The sequence below is a fragment of the Simochromis diagramma genome, unplaced genomic scaffold, assembly GCF_900408965.1.
Source record: "Simochromis diagramma unplaced genomic scaffold, fSimDia1.1 OVJJ01000361.1, whole genome shotgun sequence".
Lineage (NCBI taxonomy): Eukaryota > Metazoa > Chordata > Actinopteri > Cichliformes > Cichlidae > Simochromis > Simochromis diagramma.
In genome coordinates, this window is record NW_024386860.1 from 10,119,000 (window position 1) to 10,146,586 (window position 27,587).

The window sequence follows — 27,587 nt, forward strand, 5'->3', positions numbered from 1 at the left end:
GCATGGGTGGATGAAGAAAAAATGCACCTCCTAAGTCTCAAACTGTAATTCATTCAAAAGGTGGGGTTACCTTTGGGTGAGGGCGGAGCTGGCGGTCTGACGTCTGGTGACACGGGCCCACCTCTTCCTGTCGGTGTCAGAAAGGCAACTTCACCATATTTAGCTGGCTTGCCGAAGCCTTGCAGAGTTGATCTGTCAACCAGACTGGAGATCGTGACACTTATCGGCGCATACATCGCGCTGTTGACAGCTTTACTTTTGGCAGCTGAACGCATACTACGGAGGACGACGTCGTGGGTGTACGGCCCTCGGGAGAAGGGCCCGTATCAGCAGCTGTTTTTAACGCAGGAAAAGTAGCCGTCGTCTGACAGAATTCCAACTCTCCGACAGCCTAGCTAGTCAGCTAGCTAATTAGGGTTGTTTTCCCGACATTAGCTTTGCTGTAGATACGAATTTATGACGTCTCTTTTAATGATCAGATATCGGTAGGGATTCATTTGGACTCCGTGACCCCGCTGTGATGATATCCTGACAGCTCCTCAAACCACTGTCCCCCCCCCCCCACTCGAGCCTGGCTAGTGAGTTAACTTGGCTAACTAGCAGGTTTTCACTGCCACAGCGCCGCGTTGAGCAGCCAGCAGCTTTCGCCGTGGCAGTGAAATCCGATTGGATACGTTGACCGAGTGCAAACGGCGGTTTGTGGAGACTCTGAAGACCCTCGGCCGGCGAAGTGACCGTGCCGGAGCCCCCCCCCCCCCTCCTTTGACAGGACACAGAGAGACCAGGACCCTCGGCCACTCAGCGCTGCAGAGGCGGTGCACAGCCGAAGGAGACACCGGATTGAACGGAGGAAGAGTCCCAAACGTTTGACAACTGTGATCCGGGAAGTGAACCGGGCATTGACCTCATGAATGGAAATCGGAACTACAGGTAATTTATTCTGTCCTTACTGATTCGTTTGGTGTTTCACGGTAGTCGTAGGAGTCGCGTTTCCTGAGAAAGATAGCTAGCGTCGGTGAAATGAAACATCGGGATGTGGGGCTTTCTTCAGCCGAAGGCGTTTAGCCGTAACCAGGGAGTTTTTCTTTTTGTCCGCCCTGCAGTTAATTTGCCTAAACATGCGTCACAGTTGAAATGGTTTCATTGAAAATCGCCAGTCATACCAGGCTGCATTCACAGGTTAAATACTGACCTGTCCATAACACAGCTCTGCCGGGTGATGAGGAGAGATCTCAGCGCAAACTCATCAGTCAGATGTGGGGACAGCTGCTGAAGATGAGTCTCTGCATTATAGAAGACTTCAAATCCAGTGTGGCTTGTGGCAGAGGGTGAACTCTGGCCTGGCCTTCCACCCTCCGGTCTTGGTCAACAACTGACCCCAAACTGACCTCGGCATATTTTAGGAGCGGCATCCTCTTCCTGCATCTACGATCTAAGATGTGCTTTGTCATGCCCCAGATTTGTGTATACTAAAACATTTTTAACCTTTCCTAAATGTGGGAGTTGCCAAACTTCAGTTATGGCTGTTGAGCCAGAGATAATTGTTTTAAATTGGCCTTAAAGACTAGAAAACTGTGTTATAACACATTTTTATCTGTGACCTTATGTAACATTGCACACTTTTGAATGTCACCGGAGATGCATGCTGTCACCTGGCTGCATCCAGGCTCTTTCTCTTGGTCTTAGTGGCAGTTAAACTGTCTGAACCACCTGGCCTTTGTCTCATCTGTAACGGAAGCTTTCCACTTATGTGACCATAAACTGAATGCTAGGTACTCTTGATCAGCCACTGACACATGATACAGCAGTTGGTTCACTGCCCACCTCCTCCTCTTCAGAGGAGATCCCTCTCTGCTGCCTAATGTCTCATTATCATCTCAGCTCCTCTCAGGTGGGACACTTCCCAGCATTGCTAGTAGAAGGGACCACAAGGTGTTTTCCCAGTAACCGAGCACCTACCGTAGAGTAAAACGTGTATGCACAGTGTGCCCTTTCAACTAGAATAAACTTGGCGTGTTCTCACAGGCCAAATGACTAGCTTGTTATCTCCCAGTTAAACAGGATGTTTAATCTGCCTCTTCCCCAAAAGAAGAAAAGTTAGCCGATTTGCAATTTCATGCAGAGCATACTGCTAGCCAGCCTAACATTAAGTGCATTAAAGAGCGTGCTTCATGCTTTCACTTTGGAAAGCATTAATGCATTAATACAAACAAATAAACAGAGGTAGTTTTAATGTGCAGGTTTGAGGCTTCAGGGTATTAATATTATTGGTCTTCATACTGGTTCACAATCCCATATCACTGACGGCTGCAGTCAGCTCTGTCTGGGTGAATAATTGAAAGAGGGTCTTCCGTCAGTCAGTTAGTCGGTGGCTTGGAGAGTGGTGTGAAAATGCGAATGGATTGCCTGCCGAATTAGAAACTGACAGCGACTCTTCTCTCCAGAACTGGTCTGAGCAGCAGCTTATGTGGTATGGAAATCATGGCTCTGGAGAGCTTAGCACCAAGGGTGTAATGAGTAGAAGGCTTTTGAGTTTTAAATAAATCAAATCCATTTTGATGTGTTAACTCCACAGCGTGTCCCCAAACACTTTCTCACTTGTTATTGAAGTAATATTACATTATGGCTGAGTTTTTAAGCCAGAACTAGTGATAATGTTCAAATCACGGGCACAGTTATATAGGACTCGTATTTAAAGTAATCTGTATTCTTTTGACACGCAGAACGCAGAGATTTGAAGGTTTCAGTGGCACTGGGGGTGTGACACATCTGAAACCGAGACATCAAACCGCAACACCAACATCTTCCCGTACTATGATATCCATGTGGAGCTGTTAATACCTAGCTCAGATGTTTCACAGATTATATTTAAAATGCATCAGTATGATGGAGGTTTTTCTTGTGTGGTGCTATACAAGAGAGCCTTTAAATAAGCGGTGGGTATTTTGGGAAATACGTTGCTTTAGTGCTGTGATTTGTTGTGCACCCTCTTGTTTGTTCTCCAGTCATCAATCTCTCACGTAACTGTTGGCACAGAAGGAAATAATCACATCAAACACATTGCTTTGCACCTAAATTTTGCTAGCAGCAAATTGAAAATAGCAGCTCAGTCTGCTTCAAATGGGATTAATGCTAAAAAACAACATCAAAATCCGCAAATATGACACCTGTCACTTCCAGCCGTCATCTTTCTTCTCATGCTTAATGCTAGATCAACTTCTATGAAGGTAGCATTAACCTGATCTCAGTAATTTCCACTGTGTTGCTGATTTTTAACAACATTATGTAGTGTGTAGTAGTATCCTAGTCAGGAGGGATTCTGAAAGAAGGAAAAAGGGTGTGGAAGAGTGAGGTGAAAGTCAAGATGAAAAGAGGAAGACCACAGCGACAGTTCATGTGGTGAAAGAGGGTGAGGGGGAGATGTAGGCAGATGATCCGCTCTGGTGTCCCGTAAAGGGAACAGCTGAGAAAAAGGCTGTCCAGCTGTTTGGTCTGTTTACCTGCATTAGCCAGCGTGATCCAACTTGACGGTTCCCCAGATTTATTCTGACCCCTCTTTAGAGAAAGAAATATTAATTAATCTTATGAAGTACATGGACCGGTTGTTATATAGCCCTTTTTTTTTCCTTCTTTTTTTCTACTGGAGCACTCAAAACAACATACCTCATTCACCCATTCACACTCGGGATCAGGTCAGTATCTTGTCCAAGGATACTTAGGCACGCAGACTGGAGCAGCCAGGGATCGAACCACCAACCTTCCAATTAGTGGATGACTTCTCGACCTCCTGAGCTACATGCCAGAATTTGCACAGTAAACTCATCAATTTGTGGAATTCGGTGCCAGCTGCATCAGAAATTTAAAAAGCAACTCTCTGGCTATAAACTTGGAAATGTTGACGCTCTCAAATAGATCTCCAAAGCCTACGTTAGTTTCTCTGTGAGATTAAAACATTTGTTTGCAAATAAATATAACCTGCTACTGACTGTAAAACATTTTATGAGGAAATGCAGAAAACTCTGAATCTTTCTAACCTTTGTATTATTATAAAAGTAATGGCCTTTATTGTGTAGGGGCTGATCAGGCTCAGCGGAGTGCATTAACGACGCCCATTCAGGAAAACCCCTCATAGGAAGGTGTTACAGCTCGAGGAGAGCAAAATGATTAAGTCTGTCATTCTGAAAATCCTAAAGACTTGTTGCTCATAGGGCTGCTCGCTTATGGGGGAAAATTATCTCAAGAAGAAACTTGCGTTCAATGAAATGAATTACCTTTAAGTCAAGTGAAAAACTAAAGAAATAGATCTTCGTGGACTGAAGTAATCCTGCCACAAAAATAGCAGATAGACTTTATGAAAAGGTCAAAACTACAGGGGGGGGAAAGATGTGCTGAATAGGAAATCAAGAGAGTTACTGCCCCACAAAATAGAGCATGGTAATGGTTTTATCTTGGTTTTCTCACTTTAATAACTGCAAAAGTAGAGTTTGAAATTAAAGATTGATTCCTTGAACAGCTTTAGTGGAAACAACTGTATATATAAACATACTGGGCATATTGAAAGATTTACTGGAAGACAATGAGACAGCACGTACAGTACAGCAGGGGGGGCTCCCCCACCTTCCAGCTGTCACACTACACCGAGTAACCAGGTGGGATTTGAGCTGGCTGGAGATGAGTCAGCTTCACATGAAAGGCAGCCTTGGAAGTGGGTTTTACTGTCCATTAACACATTAATAGGACATGAACTAGTTTAATGAAGAACGACTCTGGAAAATTAGTGTTTGTTTGTCGCACCACCGTCTTGCTTTTGTTCTCTTCGTTTCGTTCCCCACTTGTTTTTCTCACACTCGTGCGTTCGTTTCCCGCTCTTTTTCTTTTCTTTTTTCTTTAAGTTCACACAGTTACCACCCCCATTCCCTCCCGGGTTACTGCTTCTGTATCCTTCTCTGTGCCCCAGTGGGAAACTCTGCCTTCCCTGTCATTCTCCTTGTACGTTGATTCTCTGTGGATTTTCAGCAGACAGTGGGGTCGGCTTTGAGGGAGGGCTTAGTACTTGATTTGCAGTCTCTCCTCATAATGCTCAGTTCATTCAAGCAGCCTGCTGACAATAGGCAGTCCCCGTCTAAAACCCCAGCCACCCATAATGTTAACATTGGTATATTGTTGCTGGTTTCTATGGAGAATGCAATTTAGCATTGCTTTTTAGTTGTTTTGTAGGGAGTTTTTTTTTTTTTTTTTGTTGTTGTTGTTGTTTTATTGACCAAAGCTTCCTAAAAACATCTTTCTTTATTTTAAACAGAATATAATCTCTTAATGTAATATGGAAATGGTAAGTGTTGGCTGTTGTTGGAACATTTTAACGGAGTTGAGCGTCGCCACCGCTGCTGTCTTGGTTACAGAAAATAGATGCGACGAGGAGGGTTAGATCTGACTGTTAAAAGATTTATAAAATAGGTTTAATTTGACTGAGACCATAAACTCAGGAGGAAAATGTTTAGAGGTCAATGCAAATGACTTTTTTTTTTTTTTTTTTTTTTTTTTCCATGTGCTTCTACAGGACAGAAGGTCTTTTTGTAGCCATAGCTGTTTCCATCTGGTGGCATTCAGATAAAACACTGGTTTAAGGCACTTCTGCTTCATTTTTGCGACCCGGAAGCTAGGTCTGTTTTTGGTCTGTTCATTCCTCAACTGAGGAGAATAAAGGTTGCTGTACTCTTGCCTTTTATTGTTGCGTTTCCCAAAATAAAATCTGATAAATAAGCTATCAGAACCATTTTAACATCATCCCTTAAATGCTGTGGTCCTCTTATTTTCATTGAAAAAGTGTTAGTCATGTGTTGCAGTAGTATACTGGGCGGCAACTCAGTATGACACATGTTTTGGGCTTGCAGCTAGTGGGTGTGCATTTTGTGAAAAGCTAGAGGTCTGTGATGTGTCACCTTGCCCTCTTTTCCACCTCCACCTTCCCCCCCCCCCTTTTTTTTTTTTTTTTTTTTTTTTTCCCCCCCCTTCCTGAGATCTGTTTTTGGGGGGAGCTCTAAGGGGCTCATTTTTCTTTGGGGGGGTGATATGGAGAGGAAGAAGGGGGCGGGTGGTGACTGAGATAGGGAAATGTGTCTGTGTGTTTTGTTTTTGAGCTCACTGGAGAAAAAACAGAAGTATATTGGTTAATCAGTTCCAGCAGACTATCTTCATTATTATTCCATTCGGCATTGACAAGAGAGCTGTCAATAGGCAGTCACGTAAGGTAGAGGTGCATTTGTTTGGAAAAGAGGAGGTTGATTTAAATGCTTCTCAGGTGATGTAATGACAGAATAATTCAGCAGAACCAGAGGGAGTCATTTAAGAGGCCAGTGATTCCCTTCATTTCTACCTTCTGCTGATATGTTAGAGGACTACATCAATTTTTCAGTACGATCAGAAGTCAGTCATTTCTGATTGTTGGCCTTTGGCCTCAGACATGTATTTAGTAGATCTAAAACGTTAAGCTGAAGACTTTAAACAGCCATTTTGAACTCTCTTTGTGTAAATGTGGGAAATTAGACTAAAGGAAAAGCGTACATGGCCAGAGGCTAAACGATACGTTGATGCTTATTTCATTTGTCTCGGTTGTATCAAGGTGTTAACTGTGTAAATAATTCAAAACCTTTAGCTCTAATTATATTAACTATTATTTATTAAAGTCCAGTTTTAAAACAAACTTTTAATGTAAGCCGGTTCTTATTAACACTTTAACACAACATCAAGTGCTGCTCTGTTTCGGTTGTAGTTAAGCTATTAGATTGCTTGTATTAGATTGCTCCATCCACTCTTCCACTCAGCCTGGACTAGTAAAACGGAAAGCCCCATTTAACCTGCCTGAATAAATTCTCCCGGTCATTTTAACACAGCTAGGACTTTTTGTGTGTAAGTACACACATCTATCTACATATGAATAAATGTATGTATAAAATATGCGTAAGCTGAGTCAGTAAGACGGCCTAATGCCAGTGAGTCAGAAGAATTTTCTCATAATAAATGATTCCTCACCCCCCCCTAAAAATCCCCTCACCTGCATCTTTCTCAAAGTTTTGTCCAGTATTTAATCACAAATGGTGCCAAGATAACGAAATGCAATATGGAACTTAATGAACATAAATTTAAAAGATATAAAACTGATGACAAGAAGATGTTTTATAAAAAGTTGGGGTGAGGGGTACTTTACCCTGACCTCTTCTTGGAACAAAACCAGTTGTTACAGTTTTGAAGGTAAATTTTTAATGAATTTTGGGCCTTCGTGTTTATGTATTAATTTTTTTTAGTTTTCCCCCTCTCTTTCAGTTTCATAGTTGGTGAATGTTATCAGTCTGTGACCTTTCTGAACACCAGCCAGGCCAGTTTGGCACGGAAACTCTTTCTCTGCACATACTTGGTATGCAAATGATGTAGTTTGGTATTTTCTTGCTGATTTTTCTTGGAAAAAATGCGTCACGTAGATGTACAGGTTTTCGGGTAACATATGCTGCCATCTTGATATTCTGGAGGGAAACCTTCAGTCTTGGCATTCACGTGGACGTTACTTTGGCACATAACACCCAACTAAACACTGTTGCACACTCTTACCAACAAGGCATTGGCACCCACTCTCCCTTCAAATTCTCGAGATCCCAATTTAATTGAGTTTCCCCGAGTTTAGCTTGAACAAACTTGGGCTACATCCACCAACAATGTCCCATCCACCACAGAATATCTCCTGAGGTCAAAGCTGTTTTGAAGATACAAGAGGAACCGTTACTATGTTAGGGAAGTGGCTTAAACGCGGTTGGTTGGTGTACATTGTTCACCATTAATTGTGAATTCACAGTTACCCACGTGAACCTCCTGATCTCCTTGTCTTTCTTTGTTGAGCTTGCAGGCACAGGGAGAAAATTCAGGCTCCACAAAGAAATGCCTGGAGATCTGGTAGAGCAGGTCATTCACTGATCAGGCGGTTGGTGGTTCAATCCCTGGCTTACTTGCCCTTCTAGTTTGCAATTCAAAGTGTTCTTGGGTAAGATACGCAATGCCCAGTGCATCCACTGAAGTGTGAGCGCGTTCTTGATGGTTACATTTTATTTTTATTTATTTATTTTTTAAGAGCACTGTATTTATGTGTGAATTGATGAACATAACATGTATTGGCTTTAATGCTTGGAGTAGAAAAGTGCTATGTAAGTGCTGGTCTATTTAGCCTTTTACTCTGACTTCCAAAACATGCATGGTAGCTTATTCTAAATTGGTTGTCAGCTTGAATGCAAGGTGGATTGAGCACTTAAGTGCAGTGTGAATCTCTGCGAAAAGGCAAAATGTGGCTTGTAGTGTAACCTGCTTTGAGTGGTCAGATTAGAAAAGCTCTGGATAAACTCCAGTCGCTTCATTTTATTCCTCCACACAGTCAGGCTCGTAAACTGTGCGCTGATAATGAACTGGATGGTCTCGTTCCTCTTTTACCTGGAAGATTTTGCGTCCGTGATTTCCAGAAAAAACCCCTCAGATTTTATTACTGACTGCTTGCAGAGGAAGTGATGTGTCTGGAGTATATTTGTGTATGGTTTGTTCTTTGCAAGTTTGAATTTTAATCTGCATTTGTGAATGCGAGGGTGTACCTTGCCTTTCACCTGTGACAGCTTGAATAGGCTCCAGCACTCCAATGATCCTGAATTGGATAAGCAGAAGAAGATGGATGGATTGAGTGATTATAAAAAAAAAAGTTGGTAGTAATGATTGAAATCCATTGCATTCTTGTAATAATTACTTTAATTAATAAATTACTTTAACATCCACTCTTTAGCTCACGTTCTGCTTCAGTTTGTTCTCGTGTCTGATCAGGGACTTGTCAGCCTGTCAGTATGTGGCATCTTGTTGGTGTCTATCCGTGGTAGAGAGTGGCAGCGACTCCCTTGGGTGCCAAATGCAACACTCTTGAGATTGATGAGGGTGGAAGAAGAAGGGAGGAGTCTGGCTGTGAATGGTGTGCATCAATCCTTGCTGTCAGTCTTTCTGCGTATGTCTGAGTGTGTGTGTGTGTGTGAGTGTGTGTGTGTGTCTGTGTGTGTGTGTGTTTCTAGGATCTGAGTGTTGGGACTGACGCCATTGTGCCTGGCCACTGAGCACTCTCCCTGTTCCCACAGCGCTGGCCTCTCCGGATTAGAAACACAACAGCTGTATTGTGTGTGTGTTGGTGTGTGGGCTTGTGTGGACATGTGCACTCGTTAGTAGCGTGGACGTTTGTGTACTGGGGGATGTGGCTGAGGGAGTTAGCAAGGACTGGATGTCAGCCGAGCTTCTCACCAGCTAGTTATTCTGGCTCTGAGCCCACTGTGTACAGTGTGACTGTGTGGTGTTGCAAAGCAGCGGAGTGAAATGAGTTCACATTGCTGAGATGTTTCTTGAAAATATTCATACTCTAAGAAAGGCATCTCAATTATTGGTTTGTGATATAATGTTTACTTGTATCTTATTCCATGTGCACCACTGCAGAGCAGTGTGGCACTGATGGCTCAGTAGCGTTGTTTACAATTAATAAAACCAAATATCTTCACTTGTCTTTGCCAAAGGTTTTCTAGTAATACAAAGAAGCCACTGAGGCATCTAATTTAATATCAATGACTGCGTGTGGGTTCTTATTTATTTCATCATGATGTGACGATGTAAAAGGAGGCGGAAGTGCTTTTGCGTGAGCTGAGTTGGGAACAAATTAAACACATTCAGAGAAATGCTCACTGTAATCTTTAATAAGCTCTTAAATAGGTCTAAATTCAGAGGAAATGGGACTAAAAAAAACAGGTTTAATCTTGATTAGTCGATCTGTGTTAATTGGAAGATTAGCTTAAGTTGTAGCAACATTTCACATAAGCCAATTTTACACATGAACCCCACATAATGTTGGCAGAATCGGTTTAAGCAATCGTCCTGTTTTCTTCACTCTCATGTAAAACAAACATGGAAATTGTCACTGTGACCAACATTCAGTGTTCGACGTGACTACACATTACAAGTGCCACATAGTGCTAAAGTGAAGATGTTAAAGATGTATGAATGAGAAACTGTTAAAACTATTTAAAACATGATAATGATAAACGATAAAGACGTATGAATGCAGCGTGCTTTACATGCAAGAGATGAATTGTGTTGCAGAATGTCTGGTGTGCAAAGAAATTAAAAATAAAGCAAACTACAACCTGTTCTCTGAAAGCTTAAACTGTCAAGATTCACAGCTGTCTTTGGAACATGGTGTAAATTGTGGATGACACATTTGTTAATGTTAATCTTTCAAAACAATATTTAAAAACTTATGTCATTGAAGAAATCTGCTATCAGTGAAACTACGGTAGATTAATTCAGGTTCTGAATTTTTCAAGCACAGAAAAAATGGAAATGTTCATTCATTTGTCATTGAGCCTGTTGCTAACAGAAAATGCTACTTCGATGTGGGACGGACTGTCATTTGTTAGGTGTTTGGTTTTCACTTTGAAAAGCCTTGTATTACTTTTTACCCTCCCAGCCGTTGCAGGCTGATGGGGTATTGGCGTCACTGTGCCGGGTGGGCAAGCGACGTGGCCACTGAAGTTTGTGACTGTGATAACTTGAACAAGGTGATGTGGCAGTTTCAAATTGATACTATGGGTATATCTATTAGGATGTTGAGAGGTAGCACTGGTGGCCACTAGTATTTCTCTTAAATGTGGAGATGCCTAACATCTCAGCCCTGTCTCTGGCCCCTCATCCCAAACAGGTCGCAGCGAATGGCTGCTACTCCGTGAGCCTGGTTCAGCCAGAGGTTTCTTTCTGCTAAAAGGCAGTTGTTGTTGTTGTTTTTTTTTTGTTGTTGTTGTTTTTTTTTCTTGCCACTGTCGCCAAGTGCTTGCTCATAGGGGGTCATCTTGGGGTTTTCACTTTATCATTGTAACGTCTTTACCTTACGATATAAGTGCCTTGAGTCAACTATTGTGATTTGCCGCTACATAAATAAAATTGTATTATGGAGCTTTGTAAGATTTGGCAACATTTTAAAACCTCTTAAATGGCAGTCCATCCATTTTCTTCTGTTTGTCTAATTCAGGGTTGCAGTTGGGCCGGAGCCTATGCCTGTCATAGGGCAAGATGTAGATTGGTGACCTGTCCAGGTTATAATCTGTCACTCTCACATTCACACCTAGAGCCAATTTAGTGTTGCTAAGAATAACCTGACATGCATGACTGTGGGAGGAAGCCATAGTACCCACAGAGAACCCTTGCAGAAGCACGGCGAAACTCTGCACACAAAGGCTCCAGCTGGCCAGTTGATTTGAATCCAGGTTTGTTACCCAGACGAAGCCATGTTAGCGAGAAAAAATACAAATAAATCCAGTCTTTAGCACACTCATTGTCTTAAATAACTGCCCTAAAATTAAAACAAATAATTGATCCCAGGGCTTAAAACCTTTTTTTTTTTTTTTTTTTCTCAACCAAAAAAATTAAATACATGAATGAACGTAGATTTTTTTTTTTTTTTTTTTTTTTTTTTTTTTGACTTTTTGCCCTCTTTTACTTTGCACATTACAGCCTGGGGGAAAACATACTTATAGATTACATCTACTCTCTTCTGTTTAAGACGTCCTTCCTGTAATTACCTAAAAGTGCACAGTGCACAAATACGCATGCAGCGTGGTATTTTTCAACTTGCGGAGGTTTCCTCGAACGCTTACAGATGCTGAGTCTACAAAGACTTGGTAACCGTTTTGATGTACACGTCTGTGGTTCAGATTTCACTGTTTGTAAAGGCAAACTGTAACAGGCGCTCCGCCAGCAGTCGAAGACTTTAATGCCCTCTGCATATTTTGATTATCATTTCGTGTTTTTCCTCTATAGATGTTCCTGTAAATTAGTGTCAGCACGCTTGCGTGTTGTGGGTTGTACAGCTTCCCGCACACCTAGCAAGCCCCAAGTGCCCCCAAGGTTTGATTGTCAAGGTCTGAGTCATCGTATAAAAATATCAGTACTTAGTTGTCATGAACGTCTTGCTGAGAGTTGCCTCTAAATCTTTTATACTGGTACTGTGGTTTTTAAATTTTTTTTTTTTTATAACAAAGCGTGAGATTTGTACTGCTCTCACGGTCACTCCACCACCATCTTCAGTTAAACTTTCCTCTCAGGCCTTCTTGTTCCTGCTTTTGTCGATAACTCCGTTTGTTATGTCTGTCTGTGGAGGGAACTGAGATGCAGCTTTCAGGAGAGAAAGATGCAGGGAGAGATATTTGGCCTGTTGCTGAATGATCGGGGTCAGGGTGGCTATTTGGAAAATGCTGTAAAAACACATCTGTGTGCCATGCTTGGTAAATTTTCAGCATCACAGCATGGTGCCTGCCATGCGCGTAATGTTGTGAGGTCCCATCTATGTTCACAGCAAGCAGTAATCACTGCAAATGCATGCTTTGGCAGGTTTTATTCATCTGCAGAAATCTAAGTAGATTATATAAAAGGAAAAAATCTTTTGGTTTCTTTTTTTTGTGCACAAGAAGTTTGGGGCTTAAGGAAACTTAAGTTTTTTTTGAATTGTTTCTGTGGAGATTTTCACTTTGCATGCACCATTACAAGATCTCAAAACATTTGCAAAAGTGACAGACTCGCCCATAATCGCGATTCACAGGAAGCTAAAGAATGCAGAGGCCGTCTAGCCAAATACCACAGTGATGGGACCGGTGTTTTGATTACAGCGGCACAACTTGTTTCGATGCCACGACGGCATGACTGCAGGAGGCAGGTTGATGGGACGTTTAGCTTCAAAGAACTAAACGTTTGTTTCAGGAAGACGTGACATTTGTGCGAAATGCCAGAAATAGTAACTAATTGTGTAACGTGGGAAATATAAGGCCCTTCTTTCAGCATGCCGGTGCAAAACCACAGCTACAAATTACTGTACATCCGTGTGTGGTTTTCATATCGAAACAAAAGTAAGTGGTAGGGGTGTGTGTCTGTGTGTGCAATGCCACAGCTTGTTGCTCTGTGGTATGCCTTTTTTTGTTTTTGTTTCTTCGTTTCTTTTTTCTTTCTTTTTTCTTTTATTCACTGCAAGACCCCATCATTGCTCCTGTAATTCACTCACTGCATAATCCAGGAACAGGATGCTCAAGTATGTGTTTCTGTGCCTGTGGTGGCTCTGACTCACACTGAATGGAAGTCAGAGGTAGATGAAAGCTAGAAAAAGCCAACTCTGCCTACTATAATCCTACCACTCCCTGCCACCCCTCTAATACTTCCCAACCTCACTAGAACCGTAACAAAAAAGAAGCGTTCTTATTAATGAAGAGCTTCTGGAAGTTTGTATCAAGGACTGGAATTTGTGGAATTGGCACACACCTTTTTCTTGCTTTCGTTCAGACTGATCAGAATGTCTTCCTCCTCTTTTCTGTTTCGCCTGTGTGTCTCAAATCAGGCTTACCTCACAAGTTTCACTAAGTCGCCCAAGGGAATTACCATTACAAAGTACGTGTGCACATAGTTTTGTGTGGGAGAGACGACCACGACAGGAATTCCAGACTTCTCTTTTTCAGCATTTTACCCCAGCAGCCATTTCAAACAAGTGGCCTTTACCCTCCATCAACCCTGTTAGCCTTCACTCCAGAGCCCACCAGGGGAGCAACTGAAAAATTGAGCAGGGCAGAGAGCACCAGCTTCCAAAGCCCGACTGTAAATAAACAAGCTCACGTTGTCTGCCGATTCGTCACAGAAGGTTTCTGTTTCTGTTGTGGAGAGGTTTTTATGAACTTCCCTTCAGCTGGGCCCTCAACCCCAGTATCACCCACAGATGTCAGAAATGTGCAGTGAATCACAAACGTAATATGACTCATGTTTCAGTGACACATTGGGGGCAGAGCCCCAGGCATTGAAAACTGAAAAAAGTGGTTGTGAAGAGGCATGCATAAAGCGAGTCTCTCTGGAGTTTTTGTGTAAAAGTGTCTCTTGTATAACAATATCCTAGTGAACTGTGGCATTATAAGTTGAATCCAAACAGTGCATTGGCACATCAGCATAATCGTTTAGGCCGTGTGAAGGCAAGCCTCAGCAGAGCCAGAAATAGCCCTGACATGAGCGTGGTGCATTAAGTTGAACAGAACGCTCAGTTTCTGGATCAAAGTGACTCATGTCAAAGACATCTCATGGTGTTGGTGTGCGCATGTTCTCTTAAGACCAAATGTGTGATCTGTGTCGCACGCAGGTTAACTGCCCGACGCGTGTTTTTTCGTTCTCTTAGTGCTACACAACTAGCCTTCATTAATATTGCGCGGTGCTGTTGTAGTTCCAGGAGAAAGTTGAATCATTGTTTTTCCTGCTCCTCCTTGAGTTGGCAGATCCTGTTAAAAGTCATCTGAAATGTGACGACAGTCATGTCGGAGGGATGTGAAGTCACAACGTTGAGTTTGTTTATTTTCTTTTTCTTCGCGGTCTTTCTGTTGATGCTTTGTTGTTATTTGGATGAGAGATTTCTTATGATAGAAGCTGTTGTCTTGCATCATTGAATAGGTTGGTCATCAAGAGTATTTCATCTGGTGACTCATGCACCTCCTCATTCAGGTTCTGTATATAGTTAAAATGAGGCGAACACATGTTTCATTGTGAGTCGATGTGTCATGAAGCACATGTCAAAGAGCTTACATGTCTGTGGGTTTTTTCTCTCTCTTTTTTTTTTAAGTATGACAGTATTCAGTACACAGTCATTACTATTTCTTTACTAGATGTTTCCCTGCGTATCTGCATCATCTCTAGACTTTCCTCTGTATGCAGGATTAAGTTCTAAGTGTTAGATGTGGTTTCACTGAGTGTAGCATGTTTGTTTATTAAAAAACAGAAAAGTACCTTTTAATTCATCGTGCATCTTCTTTCTTTCTTTCTTTTTTAAATGAATAAATAATTGCTTGTGTCAAAAATGAAACTCCAAGCAAATAATGTAATATCTTCTAAGGAGTATATTGCTAAATCTAATCACCTTTTAGACTTTCTGAAGATAAACTAAAGGTCGGAAAATGCTAAAGGTTCCAGGATGTGTATCAACCTCACATCATCTTTTAATTTACCCCCCCCCCTCAGGAGCCGTTGGGGCCCAGTCCCTGTTCTCCATGCCTCGGCGGCCTGGCTATGGCACCATGGGGAAGCCAATCAAGCTGCTGGCCAACTGCTTCCAGGTGGAGATCCCCAAGATGGATGTCTACCTCTACGAGGTGGACATCAAGCCTGACAAGTGCCCACGGCGAGTCAACAGGTAAGATTGATCCACTGGCTGCTTTCTGGAAAACCTCTCACATGCAATATTTACATTAGCTACATTTCTCGTTCTAATCCATCATGAAATATTGAGCAGCTTGAAGTGACCAAGCACTTGCCAGAGCGTACCTGTAGTTGTTGTACACAGAAGATATTGTTTGTGTCGTACAGGAGGGGCACGGGATAAAAGCAAAATCTAATGCTAGCTTTTTTTAGCCTGGCTTATAGCTGCCAACTGCCGCTTCTGTCCAGTGGAGAGCTCACAGCACACAGTGTAAAGTTGTGCCTGTTACTTCTGTCGGCATGCACTTTTTACAAGATACAGAACAACTGCAAATCCTTTGTGTTCATCTTGTGCAGGGAGGTGGTTGACTCTATGGTGCAGCACTTCAAGGTGACAATCTTTGGGGATCGCAGGCCAGTCTACGATGGAAAGAAGAGTTTGTACACAGCCAACCCACTGCCTGTGGCACCCACGGGGGTGAGCTGCAGAAAAGACACAGACACAAAGGAGACAAACGCTCCTTTTTCTTCAGTGCAAACTGAATGTACTCAGACACACAATCTCAGCTGCTCATTATCACCTTAAGTGAGAAACGATGCATCCCTGCGGTTGTTAAAGAACGTAGACGATGTTCAGAGCATCAATCTGTCTGCACTCCTTTTGTTTTGGCCCACAGGTGGACCTGGATGTCACTCTCCCAGGAGAGGGAGGGAAAGATCGGCCCTTCAAAGTTTCCATTAAGTTCGTGTCTCTCGTCAGCTGGCACATGCTCCATGAGGTGCTGACTGGCCGCAGCATGCCTGAACCCCTTGAGCTGGACAAGCCTATCAGCACCAACCCTGTACACGCAGTGGACGTAGTACTGCGAAACTTGCCCTCCATGAAGTGAGCTGCTTATTGCTGTCATGTTTTGTTTTTTGTTTTTTTTCTTGAATGATTTCCTTATAATACCATGTAAGATAACTGGCAGGTAAAGTTATGGAATGAACTTAAATTAGGAACGTTTTCATCCTTAATTTACTTTTACCTTCTGTACTTTCTTTAGCTTCATCTTCAGGCACCAAACACAGACATTGTAAAACCCAATCCCTGAGATACTCATAGCAAATACAATGTATTTATTTTGTCCTAGTAGCACTAATATCAGCACTCCGATCCCAGCGGAAATCAAACACGGCTGACACGGTCGCTCACAAGCACCTTACCACCTTTCATTCAGTATCGCTTCCCTAAGGCTCAGCAAAAGCACAGTTGAACACAATATTGCCAGAGCTGTAATGAAAACCTTTTTCAAAGCATTATTAAAAAGTGGTAATATCGGCACCTTTCATTTAGCTGTGCTCACAGGTTCTGGCAGCCCGGTATTACATTGGCATTTTGACACATTGCAAATGTAGGATTTGCAAAGACGAATGAGACCTATATACAATACATAATGAGTCTTTTTGGGCAGGTAATAGGAGGTTAATGGGTCCGGGCAATGTTACCACCCTCTCATCTCGCTGATGTACTTTCAGGCCATATTGAACAGCAGCTGAATGTGACTCCGCATAAATTCATATTAACCTACATTCTCAGTTCAAGCTAATTTTACTTTTTCTTTCATCTTCAACACAGATTTCTTTTGCTCCTATTTGACCTTTTGTTTTTCAGGCATAGCCGTGAGATCATGGTATGCTAATCCATATGAGCCAAAAATTCAGGCTGCTCTAAATGCTCTGTTTTAGGACTCTTGATGATGATGTAATTGAGAGGGGATATCTTAATATTGCTATCTCAGGTACACAGCATTGGCCTCAGTCACTTACTTTTCTAATCTTCTGTTTGCAACTGTCAGCCAATCAGAAGAAAGCTGGCTTGATTAACAGGTGGCTTAAAAGGAGAATTGCTAAAACACCTCCTTACAGACACGGTCAGACTGCATCAAGTTGCAGATTTATATACTGTTAGTCATATAAAAATTATATATATATATATAAAAAAGTTGTGGAGCTGGAAATGAGTATGATTGGGTTCCCTTTAGTATCGAACTTATAATTCCCCGTTTTCTACATCTAGGTACACTCCAGTGGGCCGATCCTTCTTCTCTGCTCCAGAAGGCTACGACCATCCTCTGGGAGGTGGGAGGGAAGTTTGGTTTGGTTTCCACCAATCTGTGCGCCCTGCCATGTGGAAGATGATGCTAAACATTGACGGTAAGAACAAAAACCCAGTGTTTTCCTTGCCATCTTTTTTTTTTATTTTTTTATTTTTTTTTATAAATTCTTGACTCAAAAACAAAAGAGTAAAGTCCATATTCCTCATATTACTAAATATTGAAAAATGCCCAACACCCACAGCCTCTTCTTTGTAATTCAATTTTTGGTTGTTTACAGTCACAAAATCAATTTTGCCGTTTCACTTTTGCAGCTGGGGAAGCTGGATTATAATATCAAGTCTCCATGTTACAGTGTTTACATGATCTTTCCACTTTTTATTTGAGGAAATGTAATGACTTTATTGGACAAAACTTTGACATGCTTCTTAATAGATGCATGTCAAACTTTATTTGTTTCAATAGCAATGATGGGGTCTGGCAGGCTCACTTCATGCTGTACTGGGGGCCAAATGTTTTCATGAATACCTTCTGTAGTCTAAAGAGAAACTTGGGCTACGTTCACACTGCAGGCGAAAGCGCATCAAATCTGACTTTTTGGACCCTATGTGACCCATATCCGATCATGGTATGACAGTGTGAACGGCACAAATCCGATATTTTCAAATCCCATCTGAGTCACTTTCGTATGTGGTACTGAATCCGATACATATCTGATGTTTCAGAAAGCGACTGCTGTTTGAACGGTCATGTCGCATTAAATCAGTCTTTTACGTCACTGACACAAGACAGACGCTAATTATCAGAGCCGGAGAAGCGCCCGAGAAGACATGGTGAAGGTTTCTTGGCCATCCAGTGTAGATGTTAGTGAAACTGTTGGGAAGACAACGTTGGAGAAACGTTAACATTTTATTTGTACTGTATAATCTGCAGATTCTGACAGAAATCTGCAACTATCCTTTGAAGCACCGCTCCTCTCTAAAACAGCAACAAGGATAATTATTAGGCCATATGTAAATAACAAACTAACTTTATAACTTAAAGCAAAATTGGGAAACGTAAAGTCTGCAACAAGTCTTTATATTAAGGGCCGTCAGTCAAACAATATTTTTTGGTCTGGTCTAAACGGAGCGCGTTGTGTGCGACGCCTTCTTTTGCGCATGCGGGCCGCTTTGAGCGTTCACACTAGAGCGCGTTTGCTGTCACATTTTATTTGTAGTGTGAACGAGCAGACAAAAAAAATCGGATTTGAGCATTAAGACCTGCAGTGTGAACATAGCCTTAAAGATGAGCTTTTTGCTCTTGTGTTGTCACGCAACCAACCTCGAAACTCCTGCTGTTTTATGTTCAGTCACCGGAAAACCGATTCGATTTGTTAGCGTCGAGTTAATTCTGTTGGCTAAATGTGGGTTGTTCGGAAATGAGTAGAACTGTTGAAAATCTAAATCAATAATTGGCTCTAGCTTGAGCTTCCTATCAGTAGAGAAACATAACACGAGACAATGCACTACAATTTCAATCTGTTGTTATTTGTGGAAAAATATGTGGCAGAGGGGATGGCAGAGAATGTGTCCTGCCATATGCACACCGCAGGAGGCTTTTGGAGATTGTGTCTGGCAGGGCTGCTGATAAGAGTGTGTGAGTGTGAGCGAGAGAGCGCCTAAGGAACACGGAGGAAAGTGGGTTCTTGGCTGGATGGGAACTGACTAGTTTGTTGCTGTGGAGACGGAGAGAAGCATGTATGTGTGTGCTTGTGCCGTTGTGCCTACATATATGAGACTAGTGGGTGTTTCTGGGGTCAGGAGGGTAGCTGTGTGGAGCGTTTCCTTGAGACAGCTTTTGTTTAGTTCTAAGTGCTTGAAGCCGCTGTCTCTTTTGGAGCATCTCTGCTGCTCTCTGATTTTTTTTTTTTTTTTTTTTTTTTTTTTTTTGTCTTCTTTGGCCTCTTGTACAGAACACTTGGCCACCTGAAGTGTCTTGTCTGCTCTTCATCAGCAAACTAGAACTCCGACTCTTTGCAAACCATTCACATGCTGCATTGTATATTTGTAAAGCAAAGTAGTAAGCCTGCCTTAAATAGCCAAGCACGAAGGAAACAAACGCTACCTCCCACAGTCTGCATTTTGTGCGTGTAAGTACTCTCAACAGCTACTTCATTAAGTACACCTATTCAACTGGTCTTTAATGTTAAAAATCTAATTGGCCAAATACATGGCAGCAACTACTTTAGTCGTGGTCAGAACGACCTGCTGCGGTTCAAAATGAGCATTAGAATAAGAAACAAATGTTATTTAAGTAACTTTGAGTGTAGCATGGTTCAGCCTTCTTTAGCGTTTCGAGTCTGACATCAATGGAGCATTTACAAACGGCTTCAAATCAAATGACTCAAATAGCTACTCTGTATGCAGAAGAGCACCTATGAGGACACAACACATAGAATCTTAAAGTAGATGAGCTACAGCAGCAGAATTCTGACCCCATGAATGGAGGTAGGGTCAGAATTTGGTGAAAGCAACATGAAGGAATGGATCTGTCCTGCCATAAATCCTTGCTTCAGGCTGCTGCAGGTGATGTAATCGTGTGGGGGATATTTTCTTGGACTACAGGAGTATTGATGCTGACCATGTCCATCACCACAGTATACTTCTGATGGCTGCTTCCAGCAGAATAGCATGCCATCTCACAAATCTCAGATCATCTCAAGTTGGTCTCTTGAACATGACGATGAGTTCACGTATATCTCAATCCAATAGAGCAGTAGGAGATTCACATCATGGATGTGGAACCAACGAATCGGCAGCAACTGTTTGATGCTATCATGTAAAAATGGACCAAAATCACTGATGAATGTTTCCAGCACCTTGTTGAATCAGTGCTGTGAAGAATTAAGTCAGTTCTGAGGCAAAAAGAGGGTCCAACCCGATACAAGCAAAGTGTATTTAATGAAGTAGCCAGTGAGTGTAAATGAAATTATTTTAATTGCAGAGCAGTGAGATTTTTTTTTTTTTTTTAAAGTTTTCTTTTACTTCGGTGACTCAGACACTTCCGCGCATAGATAATGAAAACAGAATGCGTGGGAAGGTAAGCTAAGCGTCATAGATGTGCGTTTTTAGTGTTTTCAGAGACTATGTTGATGACAACGCATCACTAGATTACTTAAGATTCTCATCCTCACCGCTGCACTTCTCCATCTCCCCGTGTCCATTTTTGGGTTTCCTTTGATCTGGCTTTTAGTTTTGTCATACCTGTTCTTTTTTTGTTTCCCCCTCTCTCATCTCACAGCTACTTTTATGTGCTTATACACAAGGTGCTAATGCAAGGTAGCCTCCACATCCCCTTCTGCATGAATCATGCTTCCTGCGCTGTGTGGTTACCATGCACATTTTGAATGAACATCAGGAATACACTTTGTTCCTTTTGGAGTCTTTGCTGTTATAGCTCAGCTGGTCTTTATACGGTGATTTTGGTCCTTTACTGTCAGGTTTTGACTTAAGCTTTTATTTTTATTTTTTTATTCTTATCTCTACTTGAAAACAATTTCTTTGGGAAGTGCTGCGAGTGTCCCATTGGCACATACCTCCACTGCCTGCTAACCGTGCACTGAAAAGGCAGAAGTGTCACCACCTGTTCTACTCACGAAATTTGGTTTCCTGTGACTTCTTTGTCTTCATCAAATTGAAAGTGAAATTGAAGGCTGGTGTCATTTTGGCACCTTAGAGGAAATTCGGTGCAGATGATGAGCTTTTCTTGACGTCATGAAACTTTCGAAATCGCTGTAAAAATGGTGGCTGTACTGGATGTTTTCCATGGGTGCACCAGAAGACGAACTTGAAAAGGGAAATTGGCAAAAAAAAAAGTAATGCTAAATGTTCTTTCTGTTGATTGGACAGCCTTTTATTTTTTCTGATGTTTATTCCTGTCCAGTAATAAACAAAACATGATTTTTGACTCGATATAACTTTTTTCTCTTTCTCTCTCTTTCAGTTGGATATTGTTTGCAGTGCGTCATATTCATTTTTCGGTTTTGTTTTTTTGTTGTTGTTCCTAACTGACACTAGTTGTTTTTTTTGTTTTTTTTTGCCTTTGCAGTGTCTGCCACAGCCTTCTACAAAGCCCAGCCAGTGATCCAGTTCATGTGTGAAGTGCTGGATATTCACAACATCGACGAGCAGCCTCGGCCTCTCACAGACTCGCACAGGGTCAAATTCACCAAAGAAATCAAAGGTGACGAGTTGAGTTCAAATCGGATTAAACTGGGACGCCACAAATCACGGCTCTTCATACAAAAGCAAATACTTAATGGTAACACTTTGTATTATTCGCCAGGTTTAAAGGTGGAGGTGACGCACTGTGGAACCATGCGGAGGAAGTACCGCGTCTGCAACGTGACCCGTCGACCTGCCAGCCATCAAACGTGAGTCAGCCTCTGGGGCGGGCAAGGGAATAGGAGCCACTGCGAACAGTGTGCGAGTGAGATGAAGGCAGGGGAAACCAGAGGATGTGTTCACCGAATCACTACCAAACAAACCAGATAATGGCTGACTCATCCGACAACCATGCGCTCGATGTTAGTCATCCCTTCGTGAGGCAGCTGTGTGGCTGCAGTGTCGGGACTGAACTGCTCTCTGTGCCATGACTACAGTTTGATTATTTTTTTTTAAAAGGGAAATTATCACAGAAAGAGTGATTTGTCAGTTTAAGCCCGACAAAAACACATGTGGATCTAAGCTTGGTAGTTATTGCTTACTTCCCTGAGCCATTTCTTTCATCCTGAAACTGACAATAAACCAAATATCTATTTAAAAGTAACAAATAAAAAATATGTTAAGACTTTTAGCAGTTGAATAGCTTTGCATTTACAGAGGGATGACCTTCTGTCTGTCACTTGCACATTAAGCAAATTAATAGCAAAATAATGCGCGGGGCGCTTGACATAGCTCACATCAATTAACATTTGCATTGCTCTTGACAAAAACTCTCCTCTCTGCAGGTTCCCTCTGCAGCTGGAGAATGGGCAGACTGTAGAGCGTACTGTAGCCCAGTACTTCAGGGAGAAGTACAACCTGCAGCTCAAATATCCACATTTACCCTGTCTACAGGTGGGCCAGGAGCAAAAGCACACCTACCTGCCCCTAGAGGTGAGAGAAAAGAAGCTGCATTTCCACTCAGTTATGGGGGGGGTCCGACAGTAACTATTAAATCAAGCATGATGGTCTGGTGGGCAGCTCCCAGAGCAGCTGAAGGAAAAAGCTCCGGTTTGCCCGGGGGGGAAGAAAAAAGGAAAGCCTCTTATTTGCTTTTGTTTCCTTGCAGGTGTGTAATATTGTAGCTGGTCAACGGTGCATCAAGAAGCTGACAGATAATCAGACCTCCACTATGATCAAAGCCACAGCTCGCTCTGCACCTGACAGACAGGAGGAGATCAGCAGGCTGGTGAGTTCTGGAAATGCCCTCTGAATACGGCTCTCCTGTCTTCTACATGCACACGGTTTGAATATAGGAAATTACAATAAAAGGCTGTGTTTTAAGAATTGTCTGTTCAGTAGAGAAGAGGGGTGTCAAACATAAGGCCCACGGGCCAGAATTGGCCCGGCAAAGGCTCCAATCTGGCCCACTGGACAACCTTGGAAAAATGTGAAGGAAGTTCTAGATTTTGAATTTTTAGTTTTATTCTTACAGTTTATCCCCCCTCCCCCCACCCAACACACACTACATTATTATTATTAAATAATAATATTAATATATTTTAGTGATATAATTGAACACATTTTGTATCGGTTTATCAGGCAACGGTAGCTTGAAATTTCATTCAGTAGTATATTATTAGTAATACTGCTGCATGTATTGCTGATGTATTTATGTTTACTGCTGTTAAAATTAAACCAGCAGAGCATTTCATCCCTCTGTAGTGCTTCAAGAATGCATTCCCAGTGGTTGAGTTTAGAGTAGAGGTCAAAAGTAAGAGCCTCTTTTGGGGGTCAGGGGTGACTGGGTGCATTGTTAGGCTTGTTGATACTTGGTTGCTGTACCGTTCACTTTTTGTGTTAAATTACGGGTCTTATAATCTCCTCGACTACATTCTCATTTTATATTGTGAGCAGAGGCAGGTCTACACGTTTCTATATCACATTTGGTCACTGCAGGCTCAACAAAATGTTGTAATCTTAATAGCTTTAATGTGGAGCTACTATAGTGTCTGCAGCATGCTGTTTAGAGAGAGGATGACAAACTATGTAGTGACTCCCTCTGGCCACCGTCAGATCAGCAGCACACATGTAATACCTGCCCTCACCTTATTAAACCCTGTCTTGCTATCTGTTGACTGGAGCAAAATGGCCACGTTTGCCCACAGGAAATTATTGTAGATGTCACTGCGCCGGCATTTTCATTATACGCAACATTTCTCGTAACTGAAAGAACACGGTGGTTGGAATAACAGATTGAATGTTGCAGGAGGACAAAACAAGCAGATAAGCTGTGTTTGTCAGAACTACATAATGGATCCTGTAATACTTTTGGTTATTGTGGTCATGGGTCCTGTTCTGGACAGAAGTGCTGACATTTGACATTTTGTGGCATGTCAGTAATTTTCATTTAGTCTTTTTTTTTTCCCTTTTGCATCAGTGTCATATGAGCACTTTAAGACTAACTTTGTTACGGCTCTACCTCACAACCAGCTCTTCGAGGTTGGTTGTGGATAGCCTAGTGTGTTTAACACTTATTTTTATATTAACACATTGAGTATAAGGTTTAAACACTGAGCTTTAAAGGCAATCAGATTTTGTTACTTCACACAGATCTGTGTATCCCCTCTGTTTTCAGTCATCTTTAGGCAGAGTGGTGGTGATGTGTTAATCATTTAAAGGCGAGAGAAAAATATGTCATTTTAATTGCAGATTTTTCAAAGGTTACTTTTAATTTGCAAAACCCCCCATAAGTGTGCGAGCAGCAGCAGAAACTTTGGGAGAATGATTGCCTCTATAGCACACCCTCACAGCACTGCGGTGGCTTTTAGTCATGCTGTCAAAAGTTACCTTAGCCTGACCGTGCCTAATTTTACTACTCTTTGCTTCCAGGTGCGCAGTGCCAACTATGAGGCAGACCCTTTTGTGCAGGAGTTCCAGTTCAAAGTGCGTGACGAGATGGCCCACGTGACGGGGCGAGTGCTACCCGCCCCCATGCTGCAGTACGGCGGCAGGGTGAGCACAGAGCACTTTATGGTACCCTTCCTTTAAATCACGCCCATTCTCTCTGTTTGTCTGACACGCTCTCCCCTTCTGCAGCCTTTACTCCACTTTCTCTATGGGGGAATTAACCCACCGGCTTCTGTGTGTGCTCCATGATGTCACCGTTTTTGGTCTTTGTGGTTCAGTCTCAGTAGTGCAGCCTTTTATTTCAATTTTTAGAAACGTTTAATAAGTTCACGATGTTGAGACGGTCAATTGGACATTTTAACTTTTTAATCATTTGCAACAAAGATTATTTTGAATCCAAAAGATCACCCAATTCATGATTGGATCGCTCCTCAAGTACATTGGATACGGAGCAAAAAACATTGCTAATGCTAAAGTGTAGAAGCAGCTTATTGAGCTTGAACCTCAATGTTGATTAACATCTTTCTGTTTATCTTGGAGGAAAGCACCAACTGTAATGTAATAATGAAACCTTTGACACAGAAATACACACTTTACTAAATGTTATGCACACAGTAAATTACATCTTAAATGCTACAGTCTGCAGCACACAGTGCAAATGGCTTTGCAGTAAGATTTCAAGTTAAGATTTTAAAAGTTAAATTTTACAAAAAAAGCTTGTTTTTATGTAGTCTGTGTTTGTCAAAATGTGAATTTATGTACAAGTTTGGTGTGGGTCATGGGTGCGTTTGGACTGTGTGGATTTTCCGAAACTGCGTTTACCTGTATGTGGTTGTTGAGTCTGTATGAGGAGCGTGAATGTGTGTGAGTGTTTTTCTGCATAATCGCAAATACATCGCCTGAGATTGTAGTGTTGTTTCAGAACCGCACTGTAGCCACGCCCAGCCATGGCGTGTGGGACATGAGGGGAAAGCAGTTCCACACCGGGGTAGAGATCAAGATGTGGGCCATTGCCTGCTTCGCCACACAGAGGCAGTGTCGAGAAGAAATCCTCAAGTGAGATCCTGTGCTAATATTTTTTTTTTTTTTCTCATCCCAGTGGTCTCCTTTGTAGGTTCTTTTGTCTCACTGTGAATATGGTGGTGACGCTCAATCACATCACCGTGCAGTATATTTATAATATGTCATCATAAACATTTCTAAATCATGTCTTTTTTTGCCTTTCTCATTAAAATACTTAAGTTTGTTTTTGAAAAATGGTTTAAATCTTCCAAAATTAACTAAAACATCAACAGAATCAGAAATTAGGTTGTGTGTGTATGTATGTATATATGTGTGCGTGTGTGTGTATATGTGCGTGTATATACGTGTGTGCGTGTATATACGTGTATGTACGTGTGTATATACGTGTGTGTGTGTGTGTGTGTGTGTGTGTATATACGTGCTAGCAAAAGTTAAAAGAACGGCAGCACCTTTTAACACACAAACTGACAAAACAGTGCCCCCTGGTGGTGAAAGAAAATTCAGTTAAAATTTTAAGAGGGTGATTACAAAAAGTACTATGAGCTGCTTTGATGTTAGAAATGAGCCAATTTGTTTACGGGTGCCTTCCCAAACTGCAGAGCACAATCGATTCATAATTTCTGGTTCAAATAAAACCCAACTAGAAGAATCAGATCATCTGAGCAGAACGCGGCTGGCCATGTTGTTTGTAGAAGAGGCATAATGTTTCCTTTTGATGTCTTTGTTTTTACTAGTGGAACAGTACATGTTCTGTTAGACAGAAGCAGTGTTTAACTCTAAACACTAAAATCCCATTCCTGTTATTATCTAAAAGCATTTTAACACCTACTTGAGAAATTACAGTGCTTGTGGAAACATTCCAGCTGGAGTTTCAAGTACTCAGATTTGTTCAGGCTTTCAAAATGCAGTTTTGAGACACGAATTTAGGATTAACAACAACATAAATAGACATTAGTTTGATTTTGGGCATTAAGACATAATGACTAAGCTAACTGCCTTCAATACAATATTCATGTTTTGCAGAGAAAACTTGGCACTGTTATTTTCTTTTCCCCCTGAGCTCATCTTCAGATGCTACATTCTTGGAGCTCTACAAAAACAGTTATCTTCATTGTTTACTCTTTGCTTGCTTCTGTTCTTCATGTCAGGGGTTTCACAGACCAGCTGCGTAAAATCTCAAAGGATGCTGGGATGCCCATCCAAGGCCAGCCGTGTTTCTGTAAATACGCCCAGGGAGCAGACAGCGTGGAGCCCATGTTCAGACACCTGAAGAACACCTATGCCGGACTGCAGCTCATAATCGTCATCCTGCCGGGAAAAACTCCTGTCTACGGTTAGAAAACTGCTTAAAATGAGGCATTATATTTGAGTCGAGAGCAGTGTTGGGTACTGACAAACAAAGTAATTTGTTACAGATTTTGCCTACTTATAAAAAGATTACTTTTGCATTCCACAAAATAAACACTGCAATTAAATTCCTTGCAGATGTTAGCTTTATAGATCAGGGCACGTGTTGCCTACTGCCCAGCTACCTTTTGATTGTGTTGCTTTTATCTCATTTCATAGTGAGGTAGCGTTAGTCTCATCTCCTCCGCTACTTTTCCAGTAACAAGATCTTTCACTTCCTGAAATTGACAGCTTAACCGAAGTAGAGGCTGGCCATTGCCGTGTCTTTATCTCCAGCATCACTCTTGCTATCAGAGAGCTGTGTATCCATCGTTTGTGTGCTGTGCTTGGCAGGCACCTATTATCAACCGAAGTTTATAGAGTTTGCATCTCACTGTGATGTTTTTTCCTTTTCCCCTAAAAATTCAAAGTAATGCAAATAATTCTGGGAAGTGAAGGCTGTTCTCTCTAATCTTATTTGCTGTGGTACATGTGCACACTGATGCAACCGTACGATTTGATACTAGTAGGCATAAATATGTCAGTGTGTTGCTTTGGAATTTTTTTTCTTTTTAATGGCAACAAAAGAAACAAGATAACATTTTAACAGTAAACTACGATCTGAACCCACACTTGTTGGTCTTAATATTAGTAATACTGTGACTGGATGTGGGAGTTATGAGCCCTCTTCTTTGTCTATCAATTTTTCAGTTGTAATACAGATTTG

General features: G+C 41.8%; 1 protein-coding gene across 2 annotated transcripts in view; it reads left to right on the forward strand.

Annotated features, from left to right (window-relative positions):
- Positions 1-67: 67 nt before the first annotated feature.
- Positions 68-27,587, forward strand: part of LOC120732663 (protein argonaute-3) — a 35,174-nt gene continuing 7,654 nt past the window's right edge. The window contains exons 1-12 of one of the 2 annotated variants that reach the window (XM_040030415.1): positions 68-930; positions 15,085-15,256; positions 15,619-15,739; positions 15,939-16,147; positions 17,321-17,457; positions 21,447-21,581; positions 21,684-21,771; positions 22,348-22,495; positions 22,671-22,790; positions 24,434-24,577; positions 25,374-25,507; positions 26,623-26,807. In XM_040030415.1, coding sequence (XP_039886349.1) covers positions 912-930; positions 15,085-15,256; positions 15,619-15,739; positions 15,939-16,147; positions 17,321-17,457; positions 21,447-21,581; positions 21,684-21,771; positions 22,348-22,495; positions 22,671-22,790; positions 24,434-24,577; positions 25,374-25,507; positions 26,623-26,807 — 1,612 coding nt within the window. In that variant the 5' untranslated portion in view covers positions 68-911. The remainder of the gene's footprint in view (positions 931-15,084; positions 15,257-15,618; positions 15,740-15,938; positions 16,148-17,320; positions 17,458-21,446; positions 21,582-21,683; positions 21,772-22,347; positions 22,496-22,670; positions 22,791-24,433; positions 24,578-25,373; positions 25,508-26,622; positions 26,808-27,587) is intronic. The other variant, XM_040030416.1, reaches the window with a different exon arrangement.